Source organism: Micropterus dolomieu, linkage group LG08 (genome assembly GCF_021292245.1).
Source record: "Micropterus dolomieu isolate WLL.071019.BEF.003 ecotype Adirondacks linkage group LG08, ASM2129224v1, whole genome shotgun sequence".
Taxonomy (NCBI): domain Eukaryota; kingdom Metazoa; phylum Chordata; class Actinopteri; order Centrarchiformes; family Centrarchidae; genus Micropterus; species Micropterus dolomieu.
The window spans coordinates 1,955,969-1,983,451 of NC_060157.1; the positions used below are offsets into that span (position 1 = coordinate 1,955,969).

Genomic DNA, 27,483 nt, shown 5'->3' on the forward strand with positions numbered 1-27,483 from the left:
CCAATCACAAGCCGGAACTACAAGGTAGCCCCACCCACCACTGTAACTCATCCAATCACAAGCCGGAACTACAAGGTAACCCCACCCACCACTGTAACTCATCCAATCACAAGCCGGAACTACAAGGTAACCCCACCCACCACTGTAACTCATCCAATCACAAGCCAGAACTACAAGGTAACCCCACCCACCACTGTAACTCATCCAATCACAAGCCAGAACTACAAGGTAACCCCACCCACCACCGGAACTACAAGGTAGCCCCACCCACCACTGTAACTCAGGTAACCCCACCCACCACTGTAACTCATCCAATCACAAGCCGGAACTACAAGGTAGCCCCACCCACCACTGTACCCAGTCCAATCAGACACCAGGATCACCACCTATTCCTGATATTATTTATATAAGTAACAAAGAACAAACCACAACCATTCAATAAGAATTTGAATCAGTGTGGTTTTAGCACTTTATCTAAAAATACTTCTCACACAGGTTGAACCTGTGCAGAGGCTCATTCACAAACCACACACAGTCAACAGGTGACTGAAAGACCAGTAAACATGCAGCAGCAGCAGCACAGATGTCCACACAAACAAGTGCAGAAGATAACTTGCACCAGCTGAACCGACAGACAGGGTGTATTTGACTCACGTTAACTGACGCTGAAGGCTTTTTCTTGCCTTCACGGAAGCGAACTGGTCCTTCTGAAGCTGTGACGTTATTGATCACCTCCATTGCTGCTATAACTAAACTGCCATCATTAGCAGCACTGGGGAACAACTCTCAGCGATGCTACTATCTGCTGTTTGTGTCGGTCTCCGCTCACTTCACAGGCTCCTTCCACATGATGACACTGACCTCACCTGACTGCTAGTTCATTAACCTGCACCTGGTTTCCACCTGCGCACTCTGGAAGGCTGCAGTATCATGTGTGGCCGTTACAAACAAGGGGGGCGCTGTTTCACTCATTTCTAACAGATGGCTGCAAAACGGTGGAGGGAAGTAACTAAGTACATGTACACTTTTGATTAATTTGTACTTTATATTTCCACTAGCTGCAAATTAGGGGCACATTTTACTCCACTATTTTTATCTGATAACTTTAGTAACAAGTTACTTTGTAAATTCAGATTAAGAAATAGAATATTGTTATAATGTGTTAGATAAGAATGTCTTGATTCCCAGTGGGAAAGTTAGCAGTATGTGGTGTGAACACATTAATCCATCACTATATTTAATTCTGAAATGGGCCATTCTACGTAATAAGAACTTTTACTTGTGGTACTTACAGAGTGTATATATTTGATGTTAATACTTTTGTACTTTTACTTAATTTTGCTCTCATAAACATGAAGTGGAACATCTTGCAGCCAAAGAGATGGATAGACCAAACCAGTGCTAAAAAGACAGAGATAACACTGTTTAGCACATTTTAAACTGACCTTACCCCACATGCATGATATAATTTTCCCATATTTCTGAAGTTGGACTTTTCCTTTTGTCAATTTAACAAATAATTAAACTGCCAGGAACTAGACATCCAAGAAAAAAGACAACAGTACAGGATTTAATTTTAAATCTCTAAGTATATTAAAGTAAAGAGTTCAAGCACACAGTTTAAGCAGAAGGAAAAAAACAAATGTGAACATGAAATCAATAAGTCATGCTCTCGCATTGAAAGACTACGCTCTTGATTTTAGACAGGAAAATAATCCCATACGCCGGCGCATATAAAAACGTAAAAAATATTATTATATAAAAGTTCAAGGTTGTAAACAATATTGTGCCATTATGTATAAAAACAAATACAGCAGATATATGTAAGAACTAAAACTATTATAGTTTTAAAAATTGTGTTATGGTCTGCAGACATAAATGAAACAGAAAGTCCCACATCAGCACTTTCAACTGGTTTTCTCAACGAGTCTCTACATGGTATATAAATAAATTTGTCACTTAAAGTACGAACACTGTATTCACCGATGAGTCGATGGACCACAGAGTCAACTAGAAAAACTGACGTGGTGTGTGTTGTTGTGCACACTTTAGCTTCCATTGTGGTCTTTAATATTAGTTTTAAAGACAAATGGACCCAAGTGAAAGGGATGCAACTTTCTGCTCATTTCTTGGGAGGAAAGTGACTCTAAAAGAAGAATTAGAGTGGCATATGATACATCCAATAACCTGTTAACGCTCAGCGATGATTATGATAATTAAGATTATTTAACGCTGGAATTACTGTGGTTGTCCTGTGTTGCAGACATGCTGTTGTTGACCACCAACCCCTACGACTACCACTTCTGCTCTCAGGGAGAGACCAAAGTGGAAGGCATCAACGACGGAGAGGAGCTGATGCTGACGGACGTAAGAGACAAACTCCTCACCCCAAAAACCACACATGCTGTTCTGTGATGACATTTAAACTACAGTCTCTGTATGTGCAGCACGCCATGGACACGCTGGGCTTCACTCCAGAGGAGAAGTACGGCTGCTATAAGATCGTTGGAGCCATCATGCACTTTGGTAACATGAAGTTCAAGAAGAAGCAGAGGGAGGAGCAGGCCGAGGCCGACGGCACCGAGAGTAAGACGCACCTTTACTCACCGTCTCATCGGCTCAGATAGAACTGCTGCTGGTCGGTAAAGCAAGGACACAAGATGATTTATTTTGTGCCATAGAAGCATAGAAAAAGCTTCAAATAAGCTTCTTAATAAGGCAGCTTGATTAGACAGCCAACTCAAAGAACCAGGCCTGGATTTTCATCATTTTAAGGTCACTTGGCCTTTGGTGTTAACAGTTTTTTGAGGGCACAAAGGCCAAGGGCATCAATAAAACAATGAGTCCACATAAATGATCAGTTTATCTCAAGGCTTGAGGATAATTTTACTTTTTTTTCAAATTTATTAAGGCTGAAGTAGGCAACGTTGGAGAAACAGGAAGAGACAACTAGATTTTAGTTTTATAGTATACAACCGAAAAACTCTCCCAAAGCACATCACCATGCGCAATGAGTGCAGTGGCAGAGTGCACGTAGGTAGACAGGTAGGCTAAATTTATCATATCCACTTGAACGGCCAGGATCAGTTCTGTCTAATATTTTATAATGATTATTTTATTATGCCTTTATTTTACAAGGCAAGTTCTTTAAGAACAGTTTATTTACAATAATATAAGTAATAAACTACAATGTGAGAACGTTTTACCCCAAGACAGCAGACTGAGATCTGCTCATAAAGCAAGCTAGACCACCTCCAGATGTGGTCTCGCAGACTGGATTTCATTGCATGACAGCAAACTTGAATGCCAACATACTGCCACAGCGGCTACACAGGAACCAAAGCATGAGATCTGCAGGAGATGAAGAGAGAGATTTGACCCACGGCCGGTTCATCATAGTCTTCTGATGACGCAACGCAGTGATGATACAGACATGTCACAGAGGAATCCAGCATGTATAACATGGATCTGTCAGGCTTCTGTCTTTCTGCTTCAGCTGCAGAACCTTGATCCAGCAGTTGAACTGGTGATGAGGAGGAGGAGTATGTGGGCTGAAGCAATAACCAAAGCATCTCTCTCGCTTTTGTTTGGCCGATCTAAGTCTCAGCAAAGGAAACTGCTGTCTATAAAACATGGACAGAAACGAGGCCTTCGTGAAGTTCCTGCCCTGCAAAGAGCATTCAACAACAATAAACAACAACAACAAAATAAAATCAATTAAAATACAAATAGAATAGACCAGAAATACAGTTACAGTGCAAAAAAAAAAACTAAATAAAAGAGCAGAGTGCATTTCAGATCATCAGGAAGTCGGTTCCATCTGTGAGCTGTATGGTTCTGACTCGAGGTTCTACCAGCTGACTGCTTCCTGTAAAGATCTAAGGTTCTGTGCTCAGCTTTCTCGGTTCTATCCCTGAAGGAGCTGAAGTCGTCCAACAGCCTTTGTGTTTTAGACCTGACAGGAGCTGAAGACCTGGCTGTTTGTTTGAGCTCTAGTTTCTTAATTGTGGTTTAAATCTCCTTTTAATTACTGGAGACAAATTAGCCAAAGTTGGGTGAACTAAAGTCAAGTAAGATATTATACCCAACGAGGCAGGTGGACATTCAACGTTTCACGTCAGGTGATTCTTTGCCTCCTCATCACAGTTGTGGAATATCCATGTAGTTGTGTATTAATGGGCTTTAAAGGCAGATGAGATGAGCTGTATGTGTTGTGTGTTGAGGTGTGGATAAGGCAGCCTATCTGATGGGCATCAACTCTGCTGACCTGCTGAAAGGCCTGCTGAACCCCCGCGTCAAAGTCGGAAACGAGTTCATCGTTAAAGGACAGACTGTAGAACAGGTAACTCATCAATCAATCAATCAATCCATCCCGGTCTCTTCTACCACATCATGCTAACAGCAGTAGGATCACTGAAACCATTTATCTTTGCAGTCACCGGCCATTTAATGTGTGTGCAGGTCAACTATGCAGTGGCAGCTCTGGCCAAAGCCACCTATGACCGGATGTTTAACTGGCTGGTGAGTCGGATCAACTCCTCCTTATACACCGCTCTGCCTCGTCAGTACTTCATCGGAGTCCTCGACATCGCCGGCTTCGAGATCTTTGAGGTAAAGAGGAGCGAATGACATGAGACATGTAGTCAAGTTTCCACTCTGTTCCAAACCCAGCTGACCGCTGGATGGATGTCCTGTGCTAAGCTACGCTAAACATGTCCCAGAACTATTCCTGTATTAGATGCACAGATTCTTATCTGAATCTATGAGAGATCCCCCAGAATTCACTTGGTTAAGTTAATGTTTGATTTGGCCCCCAGTTCGTTTTTGTGACCTTCCCAGGAAATAAACGTTACCTTGTTGATCTCCAGAAATGTTAACCTTGACCTTAAAAGAAAAAGAATACAGGGTGCAGGAGGTTAAATTAACCATGAGAGTTGAATTTAACGTGGTGGGATTTGTAAAGGTTCCCTTAGCGCCTTTCGATTGAACTGTTCTTAGGCTAAGAAAAACGCCCACCGGCCGGTGATGAACACGGCTACTAAATGTCGTCCATCTCTTTCTGCAGTTCAATAACTTTGAGCAGCTGTGCATCAACTTCACCAACGAGAAGCTGCAGCAGTATTTCAACCACCACATGTTCATCCTGGAGCAGGAGGAGTACAAGACTGAGGGGATAGAGTGGACCTTCATAGACTTCGGTTTGGACTTACAGGCCTGCATAGACCTCATAGAGAGGGTGTGTGTGTGTTTGTGCGTTACTCTTTTTTTGTCCTGTCTCACTGTGGTGGGCTTCGTCAGGAGGAGGTCGTGTCTTACTGTGTTTGTAAAGCTCAATCATCTTTAACATCATGGAGGTAGAGATTAGTGTTGTAGTACTCAAGATCAGTCCGAGAACTTTAAAAAGTGGTCTCTCTCGTGTGGTCTCCAACGTTTTATTTCAAGACCACAACTAGCGGGAATATCAATAAATTGCCTGAGCACCTTCTGATTTATTTGTTAACATCCTTACTTTTACTATATAATATGAAGCAATTGTAAATTTGGATGAAAGCGTCAGCTAAATGAATAAATGTAACTAGTTTCAGTTGCTGGAGCAACACAAGCTACTTAATTTAGTTAACAGATTGAGGGAAGTAGCTAATATATGCGGTGTTAACTTCGTGAGACATTGATGGGACGTTTTTGCTTGTTATAAACAATGACGAGACAGGCGGCATAACGCTATGTAGCTAATGTGCAAGCTAAGTTACTTCAACGTTAAGGCAAGGCAAGTTTATTTGTACAGCACATTTCAACAACAAGGTAATTCAAAGTGCTTTACATAAAACATAAAAGCAACAGGGAAATATAAAAAAAGTTTAAAAGCAACGTAGGGAAATTGAAAAAATACACATCAAGTTACAGTGCAGTGTACAATCAGGGTTAAAAGCTATAAATGGAAAATAAAAACAGGCTGAGGGGTTGAGCAAATAATTGACAATTAATTTGAAAAGAGAATAAACAGAGTACTTAATCTACTCTCTCTAGCTAGTCTGTACACGGGTCCATAGCAATCTTTGGGTCCACTGAAACTCCGAAAACCCTCGGACACTACAGAGAAACCAGGACGCGTCTGTCCGCAGGCCGCTTTGATCCAGTTATACTCTGGACCCACTTGCGCGTTTACAGGTGGACAGAGAGTCCTGCAAATCACTCAGGTGCGAGATTTAAGACCAAGGTTAGCTAATGTCAGCTGCATACAGCTTCTGAAATTATGGCTACTCAACCCCTCGAAGTCTTGGTCTTGTCTCGGTCACGATACACTTGGTTATGACTTTGTTTGGGTGGCCTTGACCACAACACTAGCAGAGATCCTTCACAAGTGTTACCCAAGGAATATTTATTTATTTAGACGGATGAGGTAGAAGTGAATGATTCTGCATGGTCAAAGATGTTTTCAACGTTTTCCCTGAAGGAAAAGTGCATCTGATATTAAAATACTAAATAAATCAATGTGGATTTCTTTCAGCCTATGGGTATTCTGTCCATCATGGAGGAGGAGTGTATGTTCCCCAAGGCCACGGAGCACAGCTTTAAAACCAAACTCTACGACAACCATCTGGGGAAGTCGCCCAACTTCCAGCGGCCGCGGCCGGACAAGAAGCGCAAATATGAGACGCACTTTGAGGTGGTTCACTATGCTGGAGTGGTGGGTCTCAGCTCATATTGTTCCTTTAAAGTTGCTTCTCATGTTAAAGTTACAGCAGTTGGAATTCGCCATATTTATTGATTTGAGTGCTGGTTCCCAATCAGAGAGGCTAGTAGTAAAATAAGATTGACCAGTTGCTGGTACAACAATAAACATGGATTACATGAGTACGCAGAGTACTGTATTATCTCTAAAATGAGTGTTTTAGTTTGTAGTTAAGACTACAGTCAGCATATTTAAACTAGCTAACCTTGCATTTGACTCATGCTCAATTCTGCATGTCTACGTTTCAACTGTGAAGGCTTAAGCTATGCAGGAGTAACCTTCTATGTTTTCAGATTATTTATAGAGGAATGTGTGAACGTTATTGTCATCCTAAACCCAGTGAATAATCTTTAATCTGTGGGCTTTATATCAGGTCACCGTACATCAGCTAAATTAAACATGCAATTTCGGATTTTGGAGGCCGTAATAGAAATATGTAACATAAAACATAGATTTGGAATGAAAAATGGAAGCACTGAAATTAAATAGAGTGGTGGCTTTTACAGTGTGTCTCTGCTCACTGTTGTTCGTCCAAACAGGTCTATGTACTAAAAAGCAAAACTCAGGTTCAAGAGATGCACCGAATGTTCGGCCACCGAAATGAATCGGCCGAAAATAGCAAAAAAAAGCTCTTTCGGTGTTCGGCCTAATACGTCAAAAGGCTTGTGAGAAGGCGATTAAGTTAGCCGCACCTAAATTTGGAGTGCACACGTATTTTAGCCTTTATGGTAACTGAAACGGCCCAGAGCGAGGTGATAGGCAGGTTAGGTTATCCTGTCAGTGTTGCAGTATGAGAGTCCTACCTAAGTCTTACGCTGTACGAGAACCACATAGAACATTTATCAAACTGGGTCGGACTGGATGACTTTAGTGCGAGGAGGAAACACACGTGACAACGTCCGGTTTCCAAAATAAGGCGTCTGTACAGGATGGAAATAAGATTATTTGGATTATATTCACAGAAAGTATAAAACATATTACATGTGTCCATTAAAAGTAAATGGACGCGTGTAATTTACTTTACCGGACCCTCTCGGGCCCCGGACCCCCCCCCACCACAGTCTCTCCACATGTGGGAAACACTATCTAATTTATGCAATGGTAAAAAAAGGAAAAAATGTGAATGTACTTGTTCGGTATTCAGCAAATTCTTCCAATATATTCGGCTTCGGCTTCGGCCAAGACTGCAAAGTAGACCAGTAATAGGTTCTATAAGTGCTTGACATGGAGTTTTTACAGATGTTAAAACAACAACACACAGTTAGACCGTTCTTCGTAATTTACTATTGCAAGGAAAAGATCCAAAGGAGAGGTGGAAGAGACAGAAAATGGCCTTGAGCCGGGCTCTTTGGGTCGATAAACTAAACTTGTAAAGACATCATTACAGCACCTGATCATCTTTAAAAAAGCATAGATATGATTCAATTTTATTTATATACAAAAGTGACAAAAGTCATCTTGGTGCTCTTTTCATGTGAGTCACTCCCAGACGGAAGTACTTTAATTCTTGGTTTATTCTTAAGGCCATGGCTATTAAAATATCATCCAACATACACTGAGACGTGGTTTGGTTTGTGGTTCTAGTATCAGGGATTCAAGGTGAAAACTTTTACTTTTGCAACAAAACATTTGTTTTACAAGAAGAAACTTTGGCAAATCCAAATCACTGACTATATGGGACTATAGTCTTTGTGTCGTCTGCTTAGACATAGTCAGATCGTAGCCAGTTGGAGCCTGTAGATCCTGAAAAGAAGAGACCAGAGAGACAGTTTTTGTTTGCTGAGCTGTGTACTGATCGACTATAGAGATACCAGCCTCACACTCTTCTCTGTTAAATCTGTCTACGGTTGTGAAAAATCTATTCATGATCACAGTTGTTCTGTATGTTTGTCTCCCTGTAGGTGCCGTACAATATCACAGGTTGGCTGGATAAGAACAGAGATCCTCTGAATGAGACGGTGGTGGTTCTGTTCCAGAAATCCTCCCACAAACTAATGGCTGGACTGTTCGAGAACTACACCAGTTCTGAGATGGGTAACTAGACAAACAGCCACCATATGAATGTTTAAAGTACGAGACAGAAATCCAAGTGACGTGAACAAGTGTTTGTGCTGTTGTTTCAGCGGGTGATCCCAAGGCTGAGACCAAACACAGGAAGAGGAGAGGAGCTTCCTTCCAGACAGTTTCACAGTTACACAAGGTGAGCTGGACTGTTGTTCTTACCTGTGGTTGTGACAGATGCTGCAGAGCCGTGCATTCAGAATAAAGTGAACTACAAGGGAAACGGGTCAAAAAATATCTGGATTTAAAAGCAGAGACCGTCTTCGTCCCGGCGAAAAATAAACAGCCTGAAACAGAATACTTCTTCTACTTAATGCAACAAGGCTGGGCTTTGGTGCTCGCCGCCATCTGTGTCATTTAGAGAAGGGGGTGGGGCCTAAGTGCAATTATAAAAGCAGCAACCCCCTGGATGGACTGTGATAGGCTGAGACTCTTGACAGGCACTACAGATGGTCTCCAACTCTTTCTCTGTTTGAATGCAGGAGAATCTCAACAAGCTGATGGCTAACCTCCGCAGCACTCAGCCCCACTTCGTCCGCTGCATCATCCCCAACGAGTCCAAGAACCCAGGTAACCAAACATACCGCACATTAGCCAGGTTTCAGGTGTGATGACGAAGTTCTCGGAGACTCAGGATGACTTACACAGCTTTTGTTTATTGAAGCGAGGCTGAGGAGATCACAGTGTCAGCATACAACACCAAAACCCCCACAATATTTATGCTGTGCGCATTTTACGCACGAGGTACAGCAGCATGACGTCAGTGATTATTAGATTTCTCCCGACAGGATGAACTGACAGCAGCCTCTCTGATCATGAAAGTGATTTGTTTAAACACAAACACACAGCCTATAGAAATCTATTTACCCATGATCCATCAGGGGAGCTAGCAGCTTGTTAAGAGGAGCCGAGCTCCCCTGTAGTTTGCACCCTGCGTACAATCTCAACCATCGGATTCCAGCAACAGGAAATAACGTCAGACTTTCACTCTTTGATTGGTTTTTCTGCTACCGAAATGTTTCTTGGTGTTGGTGATTTATTAAAAAGACACACCACTTAATTTCGGGTTTAAATGCGATGAAACGCACGGTACTGAGATTGTAACGGGTATAATATTACTCAATATTATTGCATTACAGCTAACAGCAATACATTACTGTCATTGTGTTAGTTTTGTTTCCTAACACAGCCAAACAGCTGATGTTTAGACTCCAGTGCAAAAACCGACATCTCAATCAACTCTAATGCTTTCCAATATCAGTCCAGCTGTCGTCACCATGACAAGGAGGGAGACGGAGGCAAACAACTATGGCGGAAAAGTTCAGGGATCTTCTACTTCTGGGGTCAGTTAGTGACCCTAAGCGAGACCTGTACCTGAGCTGTGTCTGACCTGAAACCTGAATTAAGCCTGCTAATACAATCCCCTCAAACCATGCTAACATACATGGTTATTCTAATGTAAGCATAGTTCCAATACTTCCAACAGTCAAGGCATTTCAATTAGAACTTTAACTGATTATAGTTTCATTTCTCTACTAAATGTCAAAAAATAGAAAAAAGAATCAGTTTAAAAGTTTGCAGAAACTGAAACCAAAGAATGGAAACGTGTCCCGTCATGTGGAAGGACAGCAGACTGTCTTTGAAGATGTTTCAGGTGTCGCATTGTGTTTTCCAGGTGTGATGGATCCCTTCCTGGTCCTCCACCAGCTGAGGTGTAACGGGGTCCTCGAGGGGATCAGGATTTGCAGGAAGGGCTTTCCAAACCGCATCGTGTACGCAGAGTTCAAACAGCGGTCAGTCCCAAACCGGACCACGCGCAGAAACACAAGTGTTTCACACTCCGGATGTTCTCAGCTAGTACTCTTTAATAATCTCTTTGCACGTTTCTTTCTCAGGTATCGCATCTTGAATCCTTCTGCGATTCCAGAGGACTCGTTTATGGACAGCAGGAAGGCTGTGGAGAAACTGCTGGGCTCTCTGGACATAGACCCCACCCAGTATAAGTTCGGACACTCTAAGGTACAGTACAAATACTGTAAATATTACTACCGGGGTCTGAGGATAGAGGGGGTTGTATGTTGTCCTTACATCTGTTCGGAAAGCTGAGATGAAGATTAGATGGTGTTGCTCTATGATCTTCTCTGTTGTGTCCTCTCAGGTGTTTTTTAAGGCAGGCCTGTTGGGTCAGTTGGAGGACATGAGGGACGCCCGTCTGTCTCAGATCCTCACCATTGTTCAGGCCATGGCCAGAGGGAAGCTGATGAGGATGGAGCGACAAAAGATGATGCTGCAATGGTCAATAAGACAACGAAAACGTCGGCTGGAATAAGCCTGTGTTATTTTGATAAAGTTGAAAACGTCGGCTGGATTATAAAGTTCAAGAGATTTGTTAGTTTTGGGGGTGGAAACTCAGGTGTGGTCTTTACTTCTTCCTCTCAGGGACGCTGTACTGGTGATTCAGTTCAACCTCAGGGCGTTCTTCTCTGTGAGGACGTGGCCGTGGATGATGCTGTTCTATAAGCTCCGCCCCCTGCTCAAGAGCGCCCAGGTGGAGAAAGAGCTGGCTGCTCTTAATGACAAATTCAACAAACTAAAAGAGGCCTTTGACAGGTCTGTCACCTGTTTGTATAATTTAATCAAATACATGCAGGCAATTTATATCATGATAGAAGTCTGCTGCTCCGCCTCCTGCCTGTGTTGTCTGTCACTGTGGTTCACTGTTATGTTTTCTCCGTCAGGTCAGAGGTAAAGCGGCGGGATGCAGAGGAGCGGCAGGTGGTTTTGGTTCAGGAGAAAAATGACCTGGCTCTGCAGCTCCAAGCTGTAAGCAAGCACTGAAACTTAAAGGAATGACGAAGGGGTCAAAACTCCTAAGAAGGCTTGTAGCATTTAGAACAACTTTACTGCCAGACCGACGCTTTTCGGCTTGTGACTGTCGTGTTGATTAGGTCATCCAGAAGGCCACAAGCCGCGTTTTGACCTCTTCTGACTTTTTCCCTTCCCCATGCACCTTGAATGTAGGAGAAATTTCTGTTTATCTTCTAAAGTATTAAAAGGAACAATTCAAGATTTTTCTTACACCCATTTACACCTAGGTTTAACTTGCAAACGGTGTCTGTAGCTCTTATCTGGATCAGGAAAAATAAATCTCAATGCAGTTGTAAATACACACAGAATACAATTACTATTGGTTCAGCATCTGGGAGGTTTGTTGCTGTCCAGTGAAAACCATGCATATCCAATATTGGTAATTTATAATTATTCAGACAAAATCAAGGACTGAGGTTTGTGAATGGGTTAAGAAAATTCTCTTACTTGTTAAATTTAAAGGAGACCCATTAATCTGCTTTTCCAGACCTATATTGTAGTTCTGTGACTCCTATATGGCAGCTTTTCATGACTCAAAGTTCAAAAAAATAATTTTCTGTCTTAGACTGGCTCTTCATGTAAGCCTTCATTTCAGCCTCTGTCTGAAACAAGGGCTGTTTCTCAATCTGCGTTCTTGTCTGTTTTTGTGTTCTTGTGAAACGTCATCAGTCGCAGCCAAAGTACTGTTCCAATTCAAATTACGCATCTAGCCAAGTACAGTACAATACCCGGATGTGTTCTCACTTCGGATCACCGGAGTTCCCAGAATGCATTTCGCCGCCAAAAAGCGGAAATGCCGGACAAGAAAACTCAGAACTCTAACTTATAATACTGCTGTTCTTGTGTCACATATAGTATTTTAAAGAGTTTTTTATGTGGGAATATAGTTGTTTAAACTACAAATATGTGGTCGATTTCTCAAGACAAAGCTGATTTAAAAAATTGCTACAACGTTTTTCGGAGATGTGAGGTCCCGCCCGCTAACGGGTCTGGCCGTCATCAAGCCCGCTGCTGTTCCAATTGCTGAATGACTGCTGAATGGAAGTTTGTACTCCAGAGCCGAACTTGCCAAGTCCGAGCTTTAAAGTACAGAAGTCCGAACTTGGCGAACTCGAGAGATAGATGGTAGATGCTCCTGTCTCTTTAAGGCCCCCCCTCTCAAAGCCCACTCACTGTCTTCTGATTGGCCAAGAACTGAAGCATGTTACCAGGCTGTTGTTGTTGCTGGGCAGAACAGGCAGACTGAGCGTTGCTGTGCCGTTGCTGTGGGAGCAAATGACCATATATGGAACAGCAGCTCCGTCTGGCTCCATGTGTCGTATTACGGAGCCGTTGGTAGAAAAAGCCGTTGAAAACAGAGCGTTCAAAACAGGAGGAAATATGAGGTTTACGCTCACAGGGATTTCTTTTAAATACTTTAATCTCATTATTTGAAGCTTTGGCCAAGTTTAACATGAACATCCAACATTAAAACATTGTAGGTCATAAAATGAGGAAAAGCATAATAGGTCTCCTTTAATAAACAATTTAAAAGATGATCCTTTCCTTTTAAGAATATTTAAATTTAGGAGATAAATTTATAGTTAGAACCAAATTCATTTCAAAATGAATTGCATCGATTACAGAGGTAGTTTAGCCTAGCTTAGCATAAAGACTGGAAGCAGGGGGAAACTGCGAGTCTAGCTCCAAGTAAAAACAAAGTAAAGTAAAAAAAAAAAAATACTTTACTTTGAACATCTACAAAGTTGTTTGATTTACAAGTTAATAAAAATTTAATATCTGCAATTTTAGTGTGATTACTGGCCTCATTAGGTCATTAAGACATATGTGTCTGAATTTCTTTTGTCAAAGGACAAACTTATCCCTGGTTTTGAAATAAAAGATTTGACCTAGTTGAGCTATTTTCATTTATTTAAAACAGGAAAGCCTTCTTTATTCAGCTAAACTCTCACTTTTCTTTAATACCTTTATAATTTGTTACATCTTTATCATTTTAATCATCCAGGAGCAGGATAACCTGATGGATGCAGAGGACCGCTGCAACCAGCTGATTCAGTCCAAAATCTCCCAGGAGTCGAAGCTGAAGGAGATGCAGGAACGTCTGGAGGATGAGGAGGAGGTGAGCGCAACGCTGACGTCCAAGAAACGTCAGCTGGAGGACGAGGTGGCGTCGCTGAAGAAAGACGTCGACGACTTGGAGATGACCCTGGCTAAAGTGGAGAGAGAGAGACATGGAGTGGAAAACAAGGTGTGTTGGCGAACAGCTATGTGTCCCTGCAGGATTCTTTCTTTCTCTTTTAGATTGAGAGCTTTAGTCTGGTGATGGGTGGAGCTAACAGGTTTAAATGTTTTTCTTTCCGTCCAGATGAAGAACCTGTCCCATGAGATGTGTGTTCTGGATGAAACCATATCGTCTCTGAGCAGAGAGAAAGCCGCCCTGCAGGAAGCTCACCAGCAGGTTCTGAATGACCTTCAGGCACACGAGGACAAGGTCAACATGCTGGCCAAGGCGAAAGCTCGGCTGGAGCAGCAAGTGGACAATGTAAGAAAAGTCTGCCTGAAGTGTGAAAATGTATATTTATTAACGTCTGTCCACATGCTGGGCTGGAAGAACTGCCTGACTGTAGATTGGTCTTGTCAGCCAAAAACTCCTCAATGAGCACAATGACCATCTAGAACCTCCTAAATGGCCTTTAAAACCACCTATTGGATCTTTAAAGCCTCTTTTAATTATCACAAGAACAACCAAAGGAAGCTCTACAGTAGAACCTCTTAAAAAATACATTATCAACCAAATGTGAAGAAGTAACAGTTCTGACATCTATGTATTTTGTTGCAGAGATATCTACCCTTGCAGAGTAGTTAGCATGCTAACCAGGTAGCCCCGGCCTGTTCTGAAGACAGTATAGCTCAGGCCTCCTCCTTAAGTCTAATAAATAAACTTACAAAATGGCAAGAAAGAAAATATTCTTACACCTATTTTTCTTTTCAAAAAAATACAACCGTACACCTTCGGTTTCTGTCTTTCACAGAACTTACCGCCTTGTTAACAGATCACAAAATAAAGCTCACCAGCACCGCCATGGATTGTCTTTCCACTTTTCCAACAATCGCCAGCTCTGGTTTGGTGAAATAAACCCGCAATTCAGTGAGTTAGATGTGAAATCTTTTTGCCTTTCTGATGCCTGAGCTCCCACCTGATGTCTCTCCTGTCCCTGCCTGAACCCGGTGTCCACCCCAGAGACAAAGTCCTGGTCAGAGCCGCAGTAAATCCCCTCTTATTGTATACCTTGTCATCCAACTGGCCTCCATCTGTCTCTGAGGCTGGTCCTGGTCGGGTCATGATCACCAGGAGGCTGCTGATCCCGGTTCCATTGCCTGCTCCCCCAGCTCCGATTCTAGTGCCCTTACTTCCCCAGGTCCGATTCTAGTGCCCTTTCTGGATTCACTCAGCTAATAGGACAGCTTAGTTAGCTGCACGGCTAACTGAACTTGCTAGTTAAAGGCACTTAACAGCAGTTATAGACTGATGTGTGATATGCTGCCCCCCATTTTTTTGGAGTATGGATTTGACAGGTGGCCAGTCTCAGTTCTTACACATTCTATTTTTAATTATCACCAGAAATTTACACCCTAACCACCTACAGAATCCCTACAAGCTCTTCAGTGACTATATGAATTACCCAACAAACCACTGCAACCTGCTGGATGACACCAAAACTGCCTAAATGACCTCTAGAACCTGCTTAATAACGCTTTTCATTACAACTACCCAAAGGATCCCTGGGACTTCCTAAAGGACAACTAGTACCAACTGAATGGCCATAAGGACCACCAGAAGGAACTCTAGAACCCTCTCAGTAACCATAAGGACAACCTGAAAGACATTTGCAACCACTTTCTGACCAGTAGATCATCCTAAAGAACCACTAGAAACTCCTGAAAGACCATGAAAATCACCAAAAAAACCTTGAATCTATTTAATGGCAATCAGAACTTCTTCAAGGATTTAAAGATCCTCTAGATCATATCCATATTGGTGTTAAATTTAAGTAAAACCCAACATAAAGTGCCTTCTAAGGTTTTGGAACACCTACAAGGTCGAGGTACTCTCTTTCTATGACTAAGCCTCCCCCCTCTCTTCCTTGCAGGTGGAAAGTTCCTTGGAGCTGGAGAAGAAGGTGCGCATAGATCTGGAACGAACCAAAAGGAAGCTGGAGGCAGATCTGAAGCTGTCCATGGACTCTGTGAGGGACCTGGAGAACCAGAAGGAAGAGCTGGAAGAGAGACTGAAGAAGTAAGAAAACACATGCTGCCTGTCAAGAGAATTTCTCCACAAGGACGAGCTCAACTAAAAAATAAAGCTTAGTGTGTTTATTCCTTTCCCTTGATACTCTTTCTTTGTCTCCCTGAAGAAAAGACTTTGAGTTGGGTCAGCTTCAATCAAAAATGGAGGACGAACAGAGTTTGGTTGCTCAGCTTCAGAAGAAGATGAAAGAGCTTCAGGTTGGTGAGATTAATTCAGAATAGAACCCGTTTAGCTTCCTGATCGGCCCCTTCATCACTGCTGCTGCTTCTACAGGACTGTTTTGTGATTGCACCCTCAGACTCGAATTGAGGAGCTGGAGGAGGCGCTGGAGGCGGAGCGGGCGTGGCGTTCCAAAACTGAGCGTCAGAGGAACGACATCGCCAGGGAGCTGGAGGAGCTTGGAGAAAAACTGGAAGAGGCTGGAGGAGCATCGGCCGCTCAGATCGCTCTCAACAGGTCATCATCATCTACAGTTATAATCCTCTAACGTCCAACAGCGGGTTGACAGTTTCGGTTTTATATTGGATGGATTGTATTGAAATGGGGGTCAGACGTTCCGCTCAGGATCCCATCAAGTTGGTGATCCTCTGACTGTTAATCGGCATCATCAGGTCAACATGTTCATGGGTCCAATAGTTTTCTTTATGACCAAACATTATACCTGCTGAACATCAGCATTTTTATCAGCAGCTGTATCTAAGAACAGCCTTACAGAAGTGCTAGTAGTGTAGTCAAGACCGCCCAAACCGAGACCAAGTCAAAACCAAGATCAGAGTTTACCGAGACAAGACAAAGACTTTTAGGGGCTGAGAACAAGTCAAGACCAAGACCGATGGAGGGCGAGACAGAGTCGAGACCAAGACCAGTTCACCACATTACATGACACACAATAAAATGTGGAACAAGATGAGAGGTGCTTCTCAAATCGATCTGAAAGATCCACATTCCCATTAAAACACTCACATACAAACACTAAGAGCTGAAATCAACGTAAGCATCTTTATTCAACACTCCTCTTCCACGCTTACCATCGCGGGGAGGGGGGACAGCCGTTAACGGAAACAACACATTTTTTTTTATTGGTTGCATTTGAAGCAACGAGTTTTACATCTAATCAAAGTTAGTATGTTAACAAATCACACAATGCAAAAGCAATTTATTGATATTCCCAAAGTTACTTGACTGGTCTCAAAATAAAATCTCGAGTCCTCAATGTCCAAGACAGAGTACAAATGCGGTCAAGTCCGAGACGAAACCAAGACCATCAAAAAGTGGTCTTAAGACCGGTCTCGAGTACTACAACACTAGGTGCTAGCATGGCTGTCGACCCTTATGGCCTGGTTGCTCTTTGGAAAGTGGGACACCCAAAGTTCATCGACTTGTCCTCACCTGCTAGTGGTTTGGTGAAGCACTGCTACTTTTTAGGGCTAGCTTGGAACTGGCTGTAGCTGCTGAGCTAACTGCTGATTCACAATAGCTCTCCAAGCAAGTTGCCTTGCTAATGGTCACTTAGCATCTAGCAAGTACATTCATTAAACGTTCACACAGTTTATTCAAGAGAAGCATTTGTACCATCGACTAATGTGTCATTACAGCCTGTAAATCTCGGTTGCGGAGCAGTTTATACTCCCGACTGGGCAGTAAGCAAGCTGAACCTCTGGCATTCTTTCGAACAGCCAGCAGGGGGCGACTCCTTTGGTTGCAAAAAGAAGTCTGGCTTCATTAGAAATAATGGTTAAATGTTTCTACTTCTTAGCTGATTTATTCCCTCAGTAAACACTTTCCTGATGAGTTTATGGTCTCAGTCGCTAGTTTCAAGTCTTCTTCAACACAGCGTGATGTTCATTTAGTAAATTATGGTCCCATTTAGAGGAACAGAGACCAGGAAGCAGGGGAGGCTTTAGGGCGGGGCTACAAGCTGATTGACAAGTCTCCGTTGAAAAAGCTTATTAGGAGTCGGCTGTTCATTTTTTCCAGTAGGTACGTTTTGTTTTACCCCCTTTTTTTATTGCTGGCCAAAAATTAGCATCCCAGTTAAAATCACAGTTAACGTGAATTACAGATGCACCTTGCTAACCAAGCTTGCTATCGCTACCATCTCCTCCAGTTATGGTAACGTCTGGTGCTTTGTTGCAAAATATCAACATGGTGGATACATCCAGTCTGTTATTATCCTGGATTTATTATTTTATAATACAAAAACTAACTAACTTAATGTTTCACAGTGTAGTCTAATGTAATGCAAAGGACTTGTGATTCCATTGATACATTTCATATATCGTAATGAGCTATCCAATACTATAATTGGTAAACCGACATTGTACCAAACTCAAGGAGGCAGCCATTGGTGAGATGCTTCTCCACTCAAATGTTTATTCAATCTCTTAATCCTGTATGCATTCTTTACACTGTACCTAAACATAGCATTGGACGCTGTGACTACAAAGTGTACCCAACTTCATGTCAAACAGGAAGAGGGAGGCAGACTTCCTGAAGATGCGACGGGAGCTGGAGGAGGCGGGGCTTCACCACGAGGCGACGGCCGCCACTCTGAGGAAGAAGCACTCGGACATGGTGGCAGAGCTCAGCGAGCAGATAGACGCTCTGCAGAGAACCAAACAGAAACTTGAGAAGGAGAAGGCCGAGTTCAGGCTGGAGGCCGACGACCTGGCTACTAATGTGGAGCAACTATCCAGGTCCAAGGTAAAAACAGCTTATAAAACAACCTTATAAAACTCCAAACTAAAGGAATAAAATTGGCTTTTTAAACTGTCTCTGGAGACTGTTGAGTCTATTTCTGATGGACAGGCTGATGCTTCAAATCCACACTTTGATGCAAAAAGATAAAATGGTTTTAATAATTCATATGAAGCCACAAATATTAAAAGGTAATTTTTCAACTATTCCATATCCTGACTTTCTAATACCGATCCAGCTGCAAAGACCCTGGATACAACATTTTATTAGAGCCTCCCTGCCACACCTGCAGTTTTGTAATGAAGCTTTCTGTCAAAAATGTGTTGCCTCTGTGACAATGGACCAGATTCAATCATCAGTTGATACGTCTGCTTGTTTGATGACTTATGATCTACTTGTGTCTCTCTGTTTGTGCACAGGGAGCTGTGGAGAAGATGTGCAGGGTTTTGGAGGACCAGCTGAATGAAAGCAGGAGCAGAGCAGAGGAGCTGCAGAGACAGCTGACTGAAGTTTCTTCTCAGAAAGCACGAGCGGTCACAGAGACTGGTACAGCCATGGGCGTAAATCTCACCTCACAGTAGGGGGGGACAATAAACATAAAATTTCTCAAGAGCAATTTTTGAAGGGGACACAAGTAATACAGCCAACATTTTATTTTTATAGGATACATGCACACAGAGGGAAGTCTTGCTATTATCTTTCTGGTCAACAACACAAAGCAATAGTTGTTTAAATATGACTTAAGTTCATAGGTTCGCAATGCGGCCATATTATCCTAAATGACTTGCGTCCTCTAGGCTACATAGTAATTTAGGTTTCTTCTGGGATAGAAGATGTCTCTTATACACACGCACACACACACACACACACACACACACACACACACACACTATATATATATAGATATTATATATATATATGTACATGTTTTATATATATAAGTGTACATGTTTTAATTTTCAAAAAACACCACATTTTTGTCATACTGCACATCGCTGCAGCTCTGTTTTAGCTACAGAGTGAAGCATCTCACTTCTATCCAATCTTTGTTTTAAGTTGCACATGCTCGGTACCTTTGGTAAGGACTACTGTACAATCACAAGCAGAGTGGGGCGGGTCCTGACAAGCAAGGTAGTGTGATCCAAAACATTCAGAACGTCATGTTTCTCAATCCCAAGTTTGCCAAGTTCGGACTTCTGTACTTTAAGACTTGGCAAGTTCGGCTCGGGGAGTACAAACTCCCAGGAACGGGAGCACGCAGTCAGTCATTCAGCAATTGGAACAGCAGCGGACTTGATGGTGGCCGGGACCTCGCATCTCCGAAAACGTCGTTGCAAATTTTTAAATCAGCTCCGTCTTGAGAAATCAACCACATACTAAAACTATATTCCCGCAAAAAAATACTCTTAAAACTGCATTCCGTGACACAATAACAGCAGTATTATAACTTACAGTTGTGAGTTTTCTCCTCCAACATTTCCGCTTTTTGGCGGCGAAATGCATTCTGGGATACCTGGCTATCCGAAGTCCACACAAGTCACCACCAAGTCCACAAGAACACAAGTACAGACAAGAATGCAGATTGAGAAACAGCTATACGAACCAGCTTTGCAACCTGTAATGAGGCAAGATGTTTCAGAGTTGTGAGTTATTAATTTGCAACAAATTTATCATTTATACGTAAAGTTTTAACTGAGCTCTGTCTCTACATCACAGCTTTATGTCCACTGACGACCAGGTGGGGGTGAGGGGAGTCAACAGGCGGACGTCTTGTCACTGTGTGTGCTGCAGCTCAGTGTGTTTCTTCACCAGTGTTTTTTTTTGGGGGGGGGGGGGGGGGGGGGGGGCGTGCCACACCAGCCGCTAGGCGAACATTATGACACGTGTTACAAAGGGACTCAGATAGGTTACAGAAGTAAAGGCTGGACCACAATCCAGCTGTTTTCAGGCAGTCAGGAGCAGTGGGTGATGGGAACTCCCTTTGAGCTGGACTTTTGGATTTTATTTCACTATGCAAACCTGTTACATGCACAAAAAAGGTGTATAGACCACAATAAAAGAAAGGGACAAAGTCAAAAAGCATAATAAAGACACTCCACCAACCCTATGATCAGTGGACGACCAGCTGTAACTCCTGAGCCACCAGAAACATCATTTGAGGACCTAATGAAGGAGGCTCGACTTACCCATGTTCATCTTCTTTTCCGTGTTGTTCTTGTAGCCGAGTACAGCCGTCGTCTGGAGGAGCGAGATGCTATGATTGGTCAACTCCAGCGCTCCAAGGCAGGGGTTTGCCAAAACTCTGAGGGTCTGAAGAGGCAGCTGGAGGAGGAGAGCAAAGTAACACTGAACCCTAATAACTCTCATCCATCATTTCAATTCTGTGCCCGCTGGGTGTCGCAGCTCTGTTTACATCCTATTTCATGCTAACAGCTGTACATAGATCTTAATAAGCCAGCTTGTGTTCCTCTCTGCTAAAGGTGTGTTAAAAGGAATATGGGCATCAGGTCCGTGGTTAAAAGTAATTACATGTGTGTGTGTTTCAGACTCGTGTGGCGCTGGCTCACGCTTTGCAGGCGTCCCGTCATGACTGCAGTCTGCTGACAGAGCAGCTGGAAGCTGAGCAGGAGGCCAAGGCTGAACTGCAGAGGGAGCTGTCTAAAGCCAACAGCCAGGTGGTTCAGTGGAGAGCCAAGTACGAGACCGACGCTGTGCTGAGAATAGAGGAGCTGGAAGACGCAAAGTATGATACTCTGATACTATTACTACAACTACCACTGCTGTGACTGTTACTGCTGATGTTATTCAGTATTAAAAAAAGTGACTGATGATGAGTGTGCACAGACACAAGTATTACGTGACATATAGTTAGCTTTTAGGATTTAGGCTTCTGTTTGCGTTCCTTCAGCTTTTGCCTTTGTTGTGTAATTTTGTCTGACAAACTCTTTGATCCTTGGCAGTTAACTGAGCACTAAAGCCCTCCCCATTACAGCAACTGTCCAATCATAGCTTACTAACAGTAACTTGTGTGTCAGTGTTTGTATTTTTCCACAAGCGGTGTACGTGGAGCTGTTGTCAAAGAGATACTGGAGATACTGGGCTTTTTTTTGTGATTTTGCGGCAGCTTTTCTATTGTGATGAAGGTTGCGATGGTTTGGGGGGGGTTCTTGCGATGAAATTGCAGGAATAACTGAAAACTGCAAAGGCAGATGACACTTGCCGGTGACTGTGATGCAGCATGTGAGTCTTTGATTTGTCTCGTCTGTCTACCTGCATGTGTTTCTGACATTCTCCGCGTATGTTTGGCAGCGGCAAAGTGAGCGTCAGCAGACGATTTGCTTTTTGTTTGACCACAATAGCGCATGTTTTGCAGAAACAGTTAACATTGTTTTGGTAAAAAAGATCTGGCTCCTGTTTTTCAGGTCCTTTTTTTTTTTTTTGTTGGCAAATGTGAGACGTTGGTATCACACGTCTGCTGCGTCTTCTAAACAAGGAAGTGACAAGCTGACGTATGAAAACGTTTGGCGCCAAATGGCGATGATAGGTCAGATTTGCGGAAAAGTTGTGCTGAATTCACAGGGATTTGTTGAATTTGTGTTAACAGTTGCGATCACAACATTGCGAAATCCTGAAAGGACAAATTAGGCTGCTAACGTTAGCATGTATGGCTACCTAGCTTACAACCTGCAGTAGTAACCTAGCATTACTTCCAAGGCCAGGGGTTAGCATATAATTTGCTAACTACATAATTTCCTGGGGTTACAGGTTGTCATAAAAATGCTACACAGTTCGTGGATACTGCTATATCTGAGTTTAGGCTTCAGACAAAACTTTAGCCGCTCGGTTCGGATCTTTACTGGATTTGGAGACATTTATTAGAGATGGCTTTGCCAAATTTGTTGGTTCGTTGTGATCCTCAAGTCAACAGAAGTTGAAGTTGAGATGAGCTCAAGTTAATTAACTGGCTAGCTATCGCTGAATTTGCCAGCAACCATTGGCAAAATAAACGCTTGCTGACTAAAAATGAGAAGTTGCTTCGACTGCTGTCTGAAATCAAAGACCCATTTCTTCAAAGCTACTTTTTGAGTGGTAAATCTGCCACCACTATCACTGTAAACTGCATATGTGCATTCTTCTGGAATGCAAATATTGATAGGTGAAGCAACAGTGAATATACAGTCCCCTCCAAAAGTACTGGAACGGTAAGGCAAATTCTTTTGTTTTTGTTGTCACTAAAGACATTTGGGTTTAAGATCAAAAGATGAGACGAGCATTCAGAATTTCAGCTCTCATTTCCTGGTATTCACATCTAGATGTGTTAAACAACTCAGGACATACCACCCTTTGTATTAGACCACAGCATTCTTAGGTGAGCAAAAGTATTGGAACAAATAATCTTAAAGTAAATAACATTTAGTATTTGGTGCCATAACCCTTGCTTGCAATAACTGCCTCAAGCCTGCGACCCATCGACATCACCAAACTGTTGTGTTCTTCATTTGTGATGCTATTCCAGGCTTTTACAGCAGCTTCTTTCATTTCCTGTTTGTTTCAGGGTGTTTCTCCCTTCACTCTCCTCTTAAGGAGGTGAAATGCAGCTCTGTTGGGTTAAGGTCAGCTGATTGACCTGGCCAGTCTAAAACCTTCCACTTTTTCCCCTGATGAAGTCCTTTGTTTTGTTGGCAGTGTGCTTTGGGTCATTGTCCTGCTGCATGATAATCTTCCTCCTGATCAGTTTCAGTGCATTTCTCTGTAAATTGGTAGACAAAATGTTTCTGTCCGCTTCTGAATTCATTCTGCTGCGACCATCATCAGTTCCATCATCAATAAATATTAATGAGCCTGTTCCAGAAGCAGCCATGCACGCCCAAACTGTTGTGCTTGCTCTGCCCAATGTTTGTCCAATGGCTCTGGTCGATTTTCCTTCTTTTCTCAGCTTGACAGTGGCTTGCTTTTCTCCCACAGACAGCTCTCTGGTCTTCATGTTGGTTTATCCTCTTTAACAGGAAATGCAGTCTTTATAGGTTTGAACCAAGGATGAAAACTTAGACTAGTCATGCAGTGACTAGTGAACAATCAAGCTAAAAGGCAACAGCTAGGCAACAAGAAACATCTGTCAGTCACATGTTCCAGTAGTTTTGCTCACTTGAAAAAATGGGTGGGTTCAAACAAAGGGTGGTTTGTCCTGAGTTGTTTAACACATCTAGATGTGAATACCAAGAACTGAGAGCTGAAATTCTGAACTCTTGTCTCATCTTTTGATCTTAAACCCAAATGTCTTCAGTGACAACAAAAACAAAGAATTTGCCTTCCTGTTCCAATACTTTTGGAGGGGACTGTCCTTGTTCCCCAGAGACTGAATCGTAATCATTTTGTTGACCTGCTGACCTTTCCTCTGGGTTTTCTACTTAACACTCAAAAATAATAACATCCAAAGTTAAAATTCATCCCCAGAGGACAAACCCCTTCAGATATCAATGATACCATGACTTTTCTTCTAGCACCATCCACAGGTTTAAGTTTAAATGTTTAGCTCCAACACTGTTAAGACTCTACAACTGTCTTTACCAGCTGCATAACAGCTCTGACCTGAAGCATATTTTTGTGGTTCAAGTTATTTCTTTTCCCAGCTGTGCGGTCGAGTACATGAGTTCTGGTGCTGTTGTTTGTAGGAAGAAGTTAGTCGTCAAACTGCAGACTGTCGAGGAAGCGGTGGAGATGTCTCAAGCTAAATGTTCCTCCCTGGAGAAAACCAAACAGGTTCTCCAGACAGAGATTGAAGACCTGGTGATTGAACTGGAGCGTTCCAACACTGCTGCTCTGGCTCTCGACAAGAAGCAACGCAACTTTGAAAAGGTCAGTCAGCAACGCCGGCCTTAAAGGTTCAGTGTGTAAGATTTAGTGGCATCTAGTGGTGAGGGTTGTGAATTGCAACCACCTGTCCAGTCTCCCGCTGCCCCCTAACCTTTCAAAGAGCGTAGAACAGCTACGGTGGCTGACAACAGCACAAAAGTTGTCTCTTCTGAGACAGCAGAGAGAGGCCAGTCAAGAAATGAAGTTTCTTTATGTATATTTATTAAGAAATTATATTTACTTAAGTATTCAGTAAATGTGTTATTGTGACTTGGCCACTGACCGACAACATGGTTAATGTAACCCAAGAGTGTGAAACACTGTCACTGTTTCTGCACCGCAGTCATTTATAAACCACACATTAAATAAAGTTTATACAAACTTTGACAAGGGAAACACATTCATTCTCTCTGTGATTATGGACCCTCGCCAAAACTGCTCGCCAGCAATAATATCAGGCCAGCTGCCAGATTACGGTGCCTCGATAGCGGCAAAAAATATAAATAAATAAATACTTTGATAGCTTTGCTGAAATAGATCTCAGTCATGACACCAACAGTTAGTCAAATAATCACTTCCTCTTTAATGGTTTTGCCCACAAAACAAAAGCGTGACAAGCATATATAGTGCAATGCTGTATTTAGAGATGAACTGAGCTTTTACTTGACACACCTCTGAAAGAGCCGTCAGAAAATGTGATTCCCTTAAATGTGCTCTGCCTGGAGTACTGGGGAAATGCAAAAAGCGTCCGTAGGTTGATGGATGTGGATCAAACACAGAAACAAAAACACTGCAGCACATGCTGTGATCTGAAAAACATTTGCTGCAGAATCCATTTGTTGAAGAGAGAAAAACTGAAATTTGCCCTAAGGTGGGATTGAACCCTCAGCTCTTGGGTTGATAGCCCTGCCCATTACCAAGTGAGCTAACTGAACAACATATCAACATAGACCATTTAATTGTTGATTATTGCTCTGATGCAAAACTTCTTTGCAGACCCCTGCAGTATACAGGTGCTGGTCATATAATTAGAATATCATCAAAAAGTTGATTTATTTCAGTAATTCCATTCAAAAAGTGAAACTTGTATAATGTATACATTCATTCCACACAGACTGATATATTTCAAGTGTTCATTCCTTTTAATTTTGATGATTATCAGAAGTAGAACCAGAAGAATGTAGTGACAAAACACGCTCTGTAGCGCTGTTTGTCCGTTTTCAGCTACTGTAGAAACATGACGATGCAGCGTGGCAACGTCCATGGAAGGAGGTGCCCGCAGTTATGTAGATATAAATGACTCATTCTAAGGTAATAAAAACATAATGGTTTATTATGTAAGGTCTTTATAGACCACTGAAAACATAGTTATGGATATTATATTGCATTTCTGTCAATAGATCCTCAGAAATATGACACACTGGACCTTTATCCCATAATAAAATCGTAAACAATGTAAGAAATAAGATCCAATACTCACCACTTGTAGACATAGAAGGTGGCAGTAAGATAAGCAGTGTTTTCCATTTTGTTTGATGCAGTTGTTGAGTGACTGGAAGCTGAAGTTTGAGGAGAGTCAGATGGAACTGGAGGCGTCGCAGAGAGAGTCCCGCAGTCTGAGCACCGAGCTCTTCAAACTGAAGAACTGCTATGAAGAAGCTCTCGACCACCTGGAGACAGTTAAACGAGAAAACAGGAACCTGCAAGGTACAGTCTCCCTCACTCAGTCTTCTTCACTTAGATTAGCCACAATCTCGGAACCCATTGGCCATCGCTAGATGAAGATTTATCCTCTGGGGACAACGGCCAGTGTTTCGGGACTTGTAGCCGGTGTGACACCAAAATGTGTGACCTATCAGATTCTGTGACCCAAATGGCAAGTGAAGCGCCAGAGACTTTGTTGACGATGTAAAGCGGTTGCAGTTTGGTTGGGTTTAGGCACCACAAGCACTTGGTTGGGTTTAGGCACCAAAAGTACTTGGGTGGGTTTAGGCACCACAAGCACTTGGGTGGGTTTAGGCACCAAAAGCACTTGGGTGGGTTTAGGCACCAAAAGTACTTGGGTGGGTTTAGGCACCACAAGCACTTGGTTGAGTTTAGGCACCACAAGCACTTGGTTGGGTTTAGGCACCACAAGCACTTGGTTGGGTTTAGGCACCACAAGCACTTGGTTGGGTTTAGGCACCAAAAGCACTTGGTTGAGTTTAGGCACCAAAAGCACTTGGGTGGGTTTAGGCACCAAAAGTACTTGGTTGAGTTTAGGCACCAAAAGCACTTGGGTGGGTTTAGGCACCAAAAGTACTTGGTTGAGTTTAGGCACCAAAAGCACTTGGTTGAGTTTAGGCACCAAAAGCACTTGGTTGAGTTTAGGCACCAAAAGCACTTGGGTGGGTTTAGGCACCAAAAGCACTTGGTTGAGTTTAGGCACCAAAAGCACTTGGTTGAGTTTAGGCACCAAAAGCACTTGGTTGAGTTTAGGCACCACAAGCACTTGGTTGGGTTTAGGTACCAAAAGTACTTGGTTGGGTTTAGGTACCAAAAGTACTTGGAGGTCTAGCAGGAACACAGGGGCAGCAGGTGACCCGCAGCCACAGATCCAGACTCCACAGCTCCAGAGCCAGAAACACCTGCAGGAAGTGATAGGAGGAGAGAGGAGAGGGACGAGAAAGCACAAGACTACTGGAAAGGGGAGAAGTTGTGTTAGTAACATGCAATAATGGGATGAGGTTGCATACAGAGGGAGAGAAAGTAGAGGAGAGAGGAGCTCAGTGCATCATGGGAAATCCCCCGGCAGTCTAGGCCTATAGCAGCATAACTAAGGGATGGTTCAGGACTCACTTGAGCCAGCCCTAACTATAAGCTTTATCAAAGAGGAAAGTCTTAAGCCTACTCTTAAATGTGGAGATGGTGTCTGCCTCCTGAACCCAAACTGGAACCTGGTTCCACAGGAGAGGAGCTTGAT

General features: G+C 42.8%; 1 protein-coding gene and 1 long non-coding RNA gene across 4 annotated transcripts in view; one reads left to right on the forward strand and one right to left on the reverse strand.

Moving 5' to 3' along the window:
* Nucleotides 1-863, reverse strand: part of LOC123974723 — a 31,012-nt gene extending 30,149 nt beyond the window's left edge. For both annotated transcript variants that reach the window (XR_006825915.1, XR_006825916.1), the window contains exon 1: nucleotides 655-863. This is a non-coding gene — a long non-coding RNA (uncharacterized LOC123974723). The remainder of the gene's footprint in view (nucleotides 1-654) is intronic.
* The window catches only part of LOC123974719 (myosin-7-like), a 41,389-nt gene that overhangs the window by 4,947 nt on the left and 8,959 nt on the right, over nucleotides 1-27,483 (forward strand). The window contains exons 8-32 of one of the 2 annotated variants that reach the window (XM_046055567.1): nucleotides 2,264-2,367; nucleotides 2,448-2,586; nucleotides 4,224-4,342; nucleotides 4,462-4,611; nucleotides 5,066-5,236; nucleotides 6,509-6,688; nucleotides 8,635-8,767; nucleotides 8,857-8,933; nucleotides 9,277-9,364; nucleotides 10,470-10,587; nucleotides 10,690-10,813; nucleotides 10,953-11,089; nucleotides 11,234-11,404; nucleotides 11,533-11,617; nucleotides 13,668-13,910; nucleotides 14,028-14,204; nucleotides 15,814-15,959; nucleotides 16,078-16,168; nucleotides 16,270-16,427; nucleotides 18,443-18,674; nucleotides 19,088-19,214; nucleotides 20,890-21,008; nucleotides 21,215-21,411; nucleotides 24,341-24,524; nucleotides 26,063-26,228. In XM_046055567.1, the coding sequence (XP_045911523.1) occupies nucleotides 2,264-2,367; nucleotides 2,448-2,586; nucleotides 4,224-4,342; nucleotides 4,462-4,611; nucleotides 5,066-5,236; nucleotides 6,509-6,688; nucleotides 8,635-8,767; nucleotides 8,857-8,933; nucleotides 9,277-9,364; nucleotides 10,470-10,587; nucleotides 10,690-10,813; nucleotides 10,953-11,089; nucleotides 11,234-11,404; nucleotides 11,533-11,617; nucleotides 13,668-13,910; nucleotides 14,028-14,204; nucleotides 15,814-15,959; nucleotides 16,078-16,168; nucleotides 16,270-16,427; nucleotides 18,443-18,674; nucleotides 19,088-19,214; nucleotides 20,890-21,008; nucleotides 21,215-21,411; nucleotides 24,341-24,524; nucleotides 26,063-26,228 (3,636 nt within the window). Of the gene's footprint in view, nucleotides 1-2,263; nucleotides 2,368-2,447; nucleotides 2,587-4,110; nucleotides 4,122-4,223; nucleotides 4,343-4,435; nucleotides 4,612-5,065; nucleotides 5,237-6,508; nucleotides 6,689-8,634; nucleotides 8,768-8,856; nucleotides 8,934-9,276; nucleotides 9,365-10,469; nucleotides 10,588-10,689; nucleotides 10,814-10,952; nucleotides 11,090-11,233; nucleotides 11,405-11,532; nucleotides 11,618-13,667; nucleotides 13,911-14,027; nucleotides 14,205-15,813; nucleotides 15,960-16,077; nucleotides 16,169-16,269; nucleotides 16,428-18,442; nucleotides 18,675-19,087; nucleotides 19,215-20,889; nucleotides 21,009-21,214; nucleotides 21,412-24,340; nucleotides 24,525-26,062; nucleotides 26,229-27,483 lie in introns of those variants that run through there. The other variant, XM_046055566.1, reaches the window with a different exon arrangement.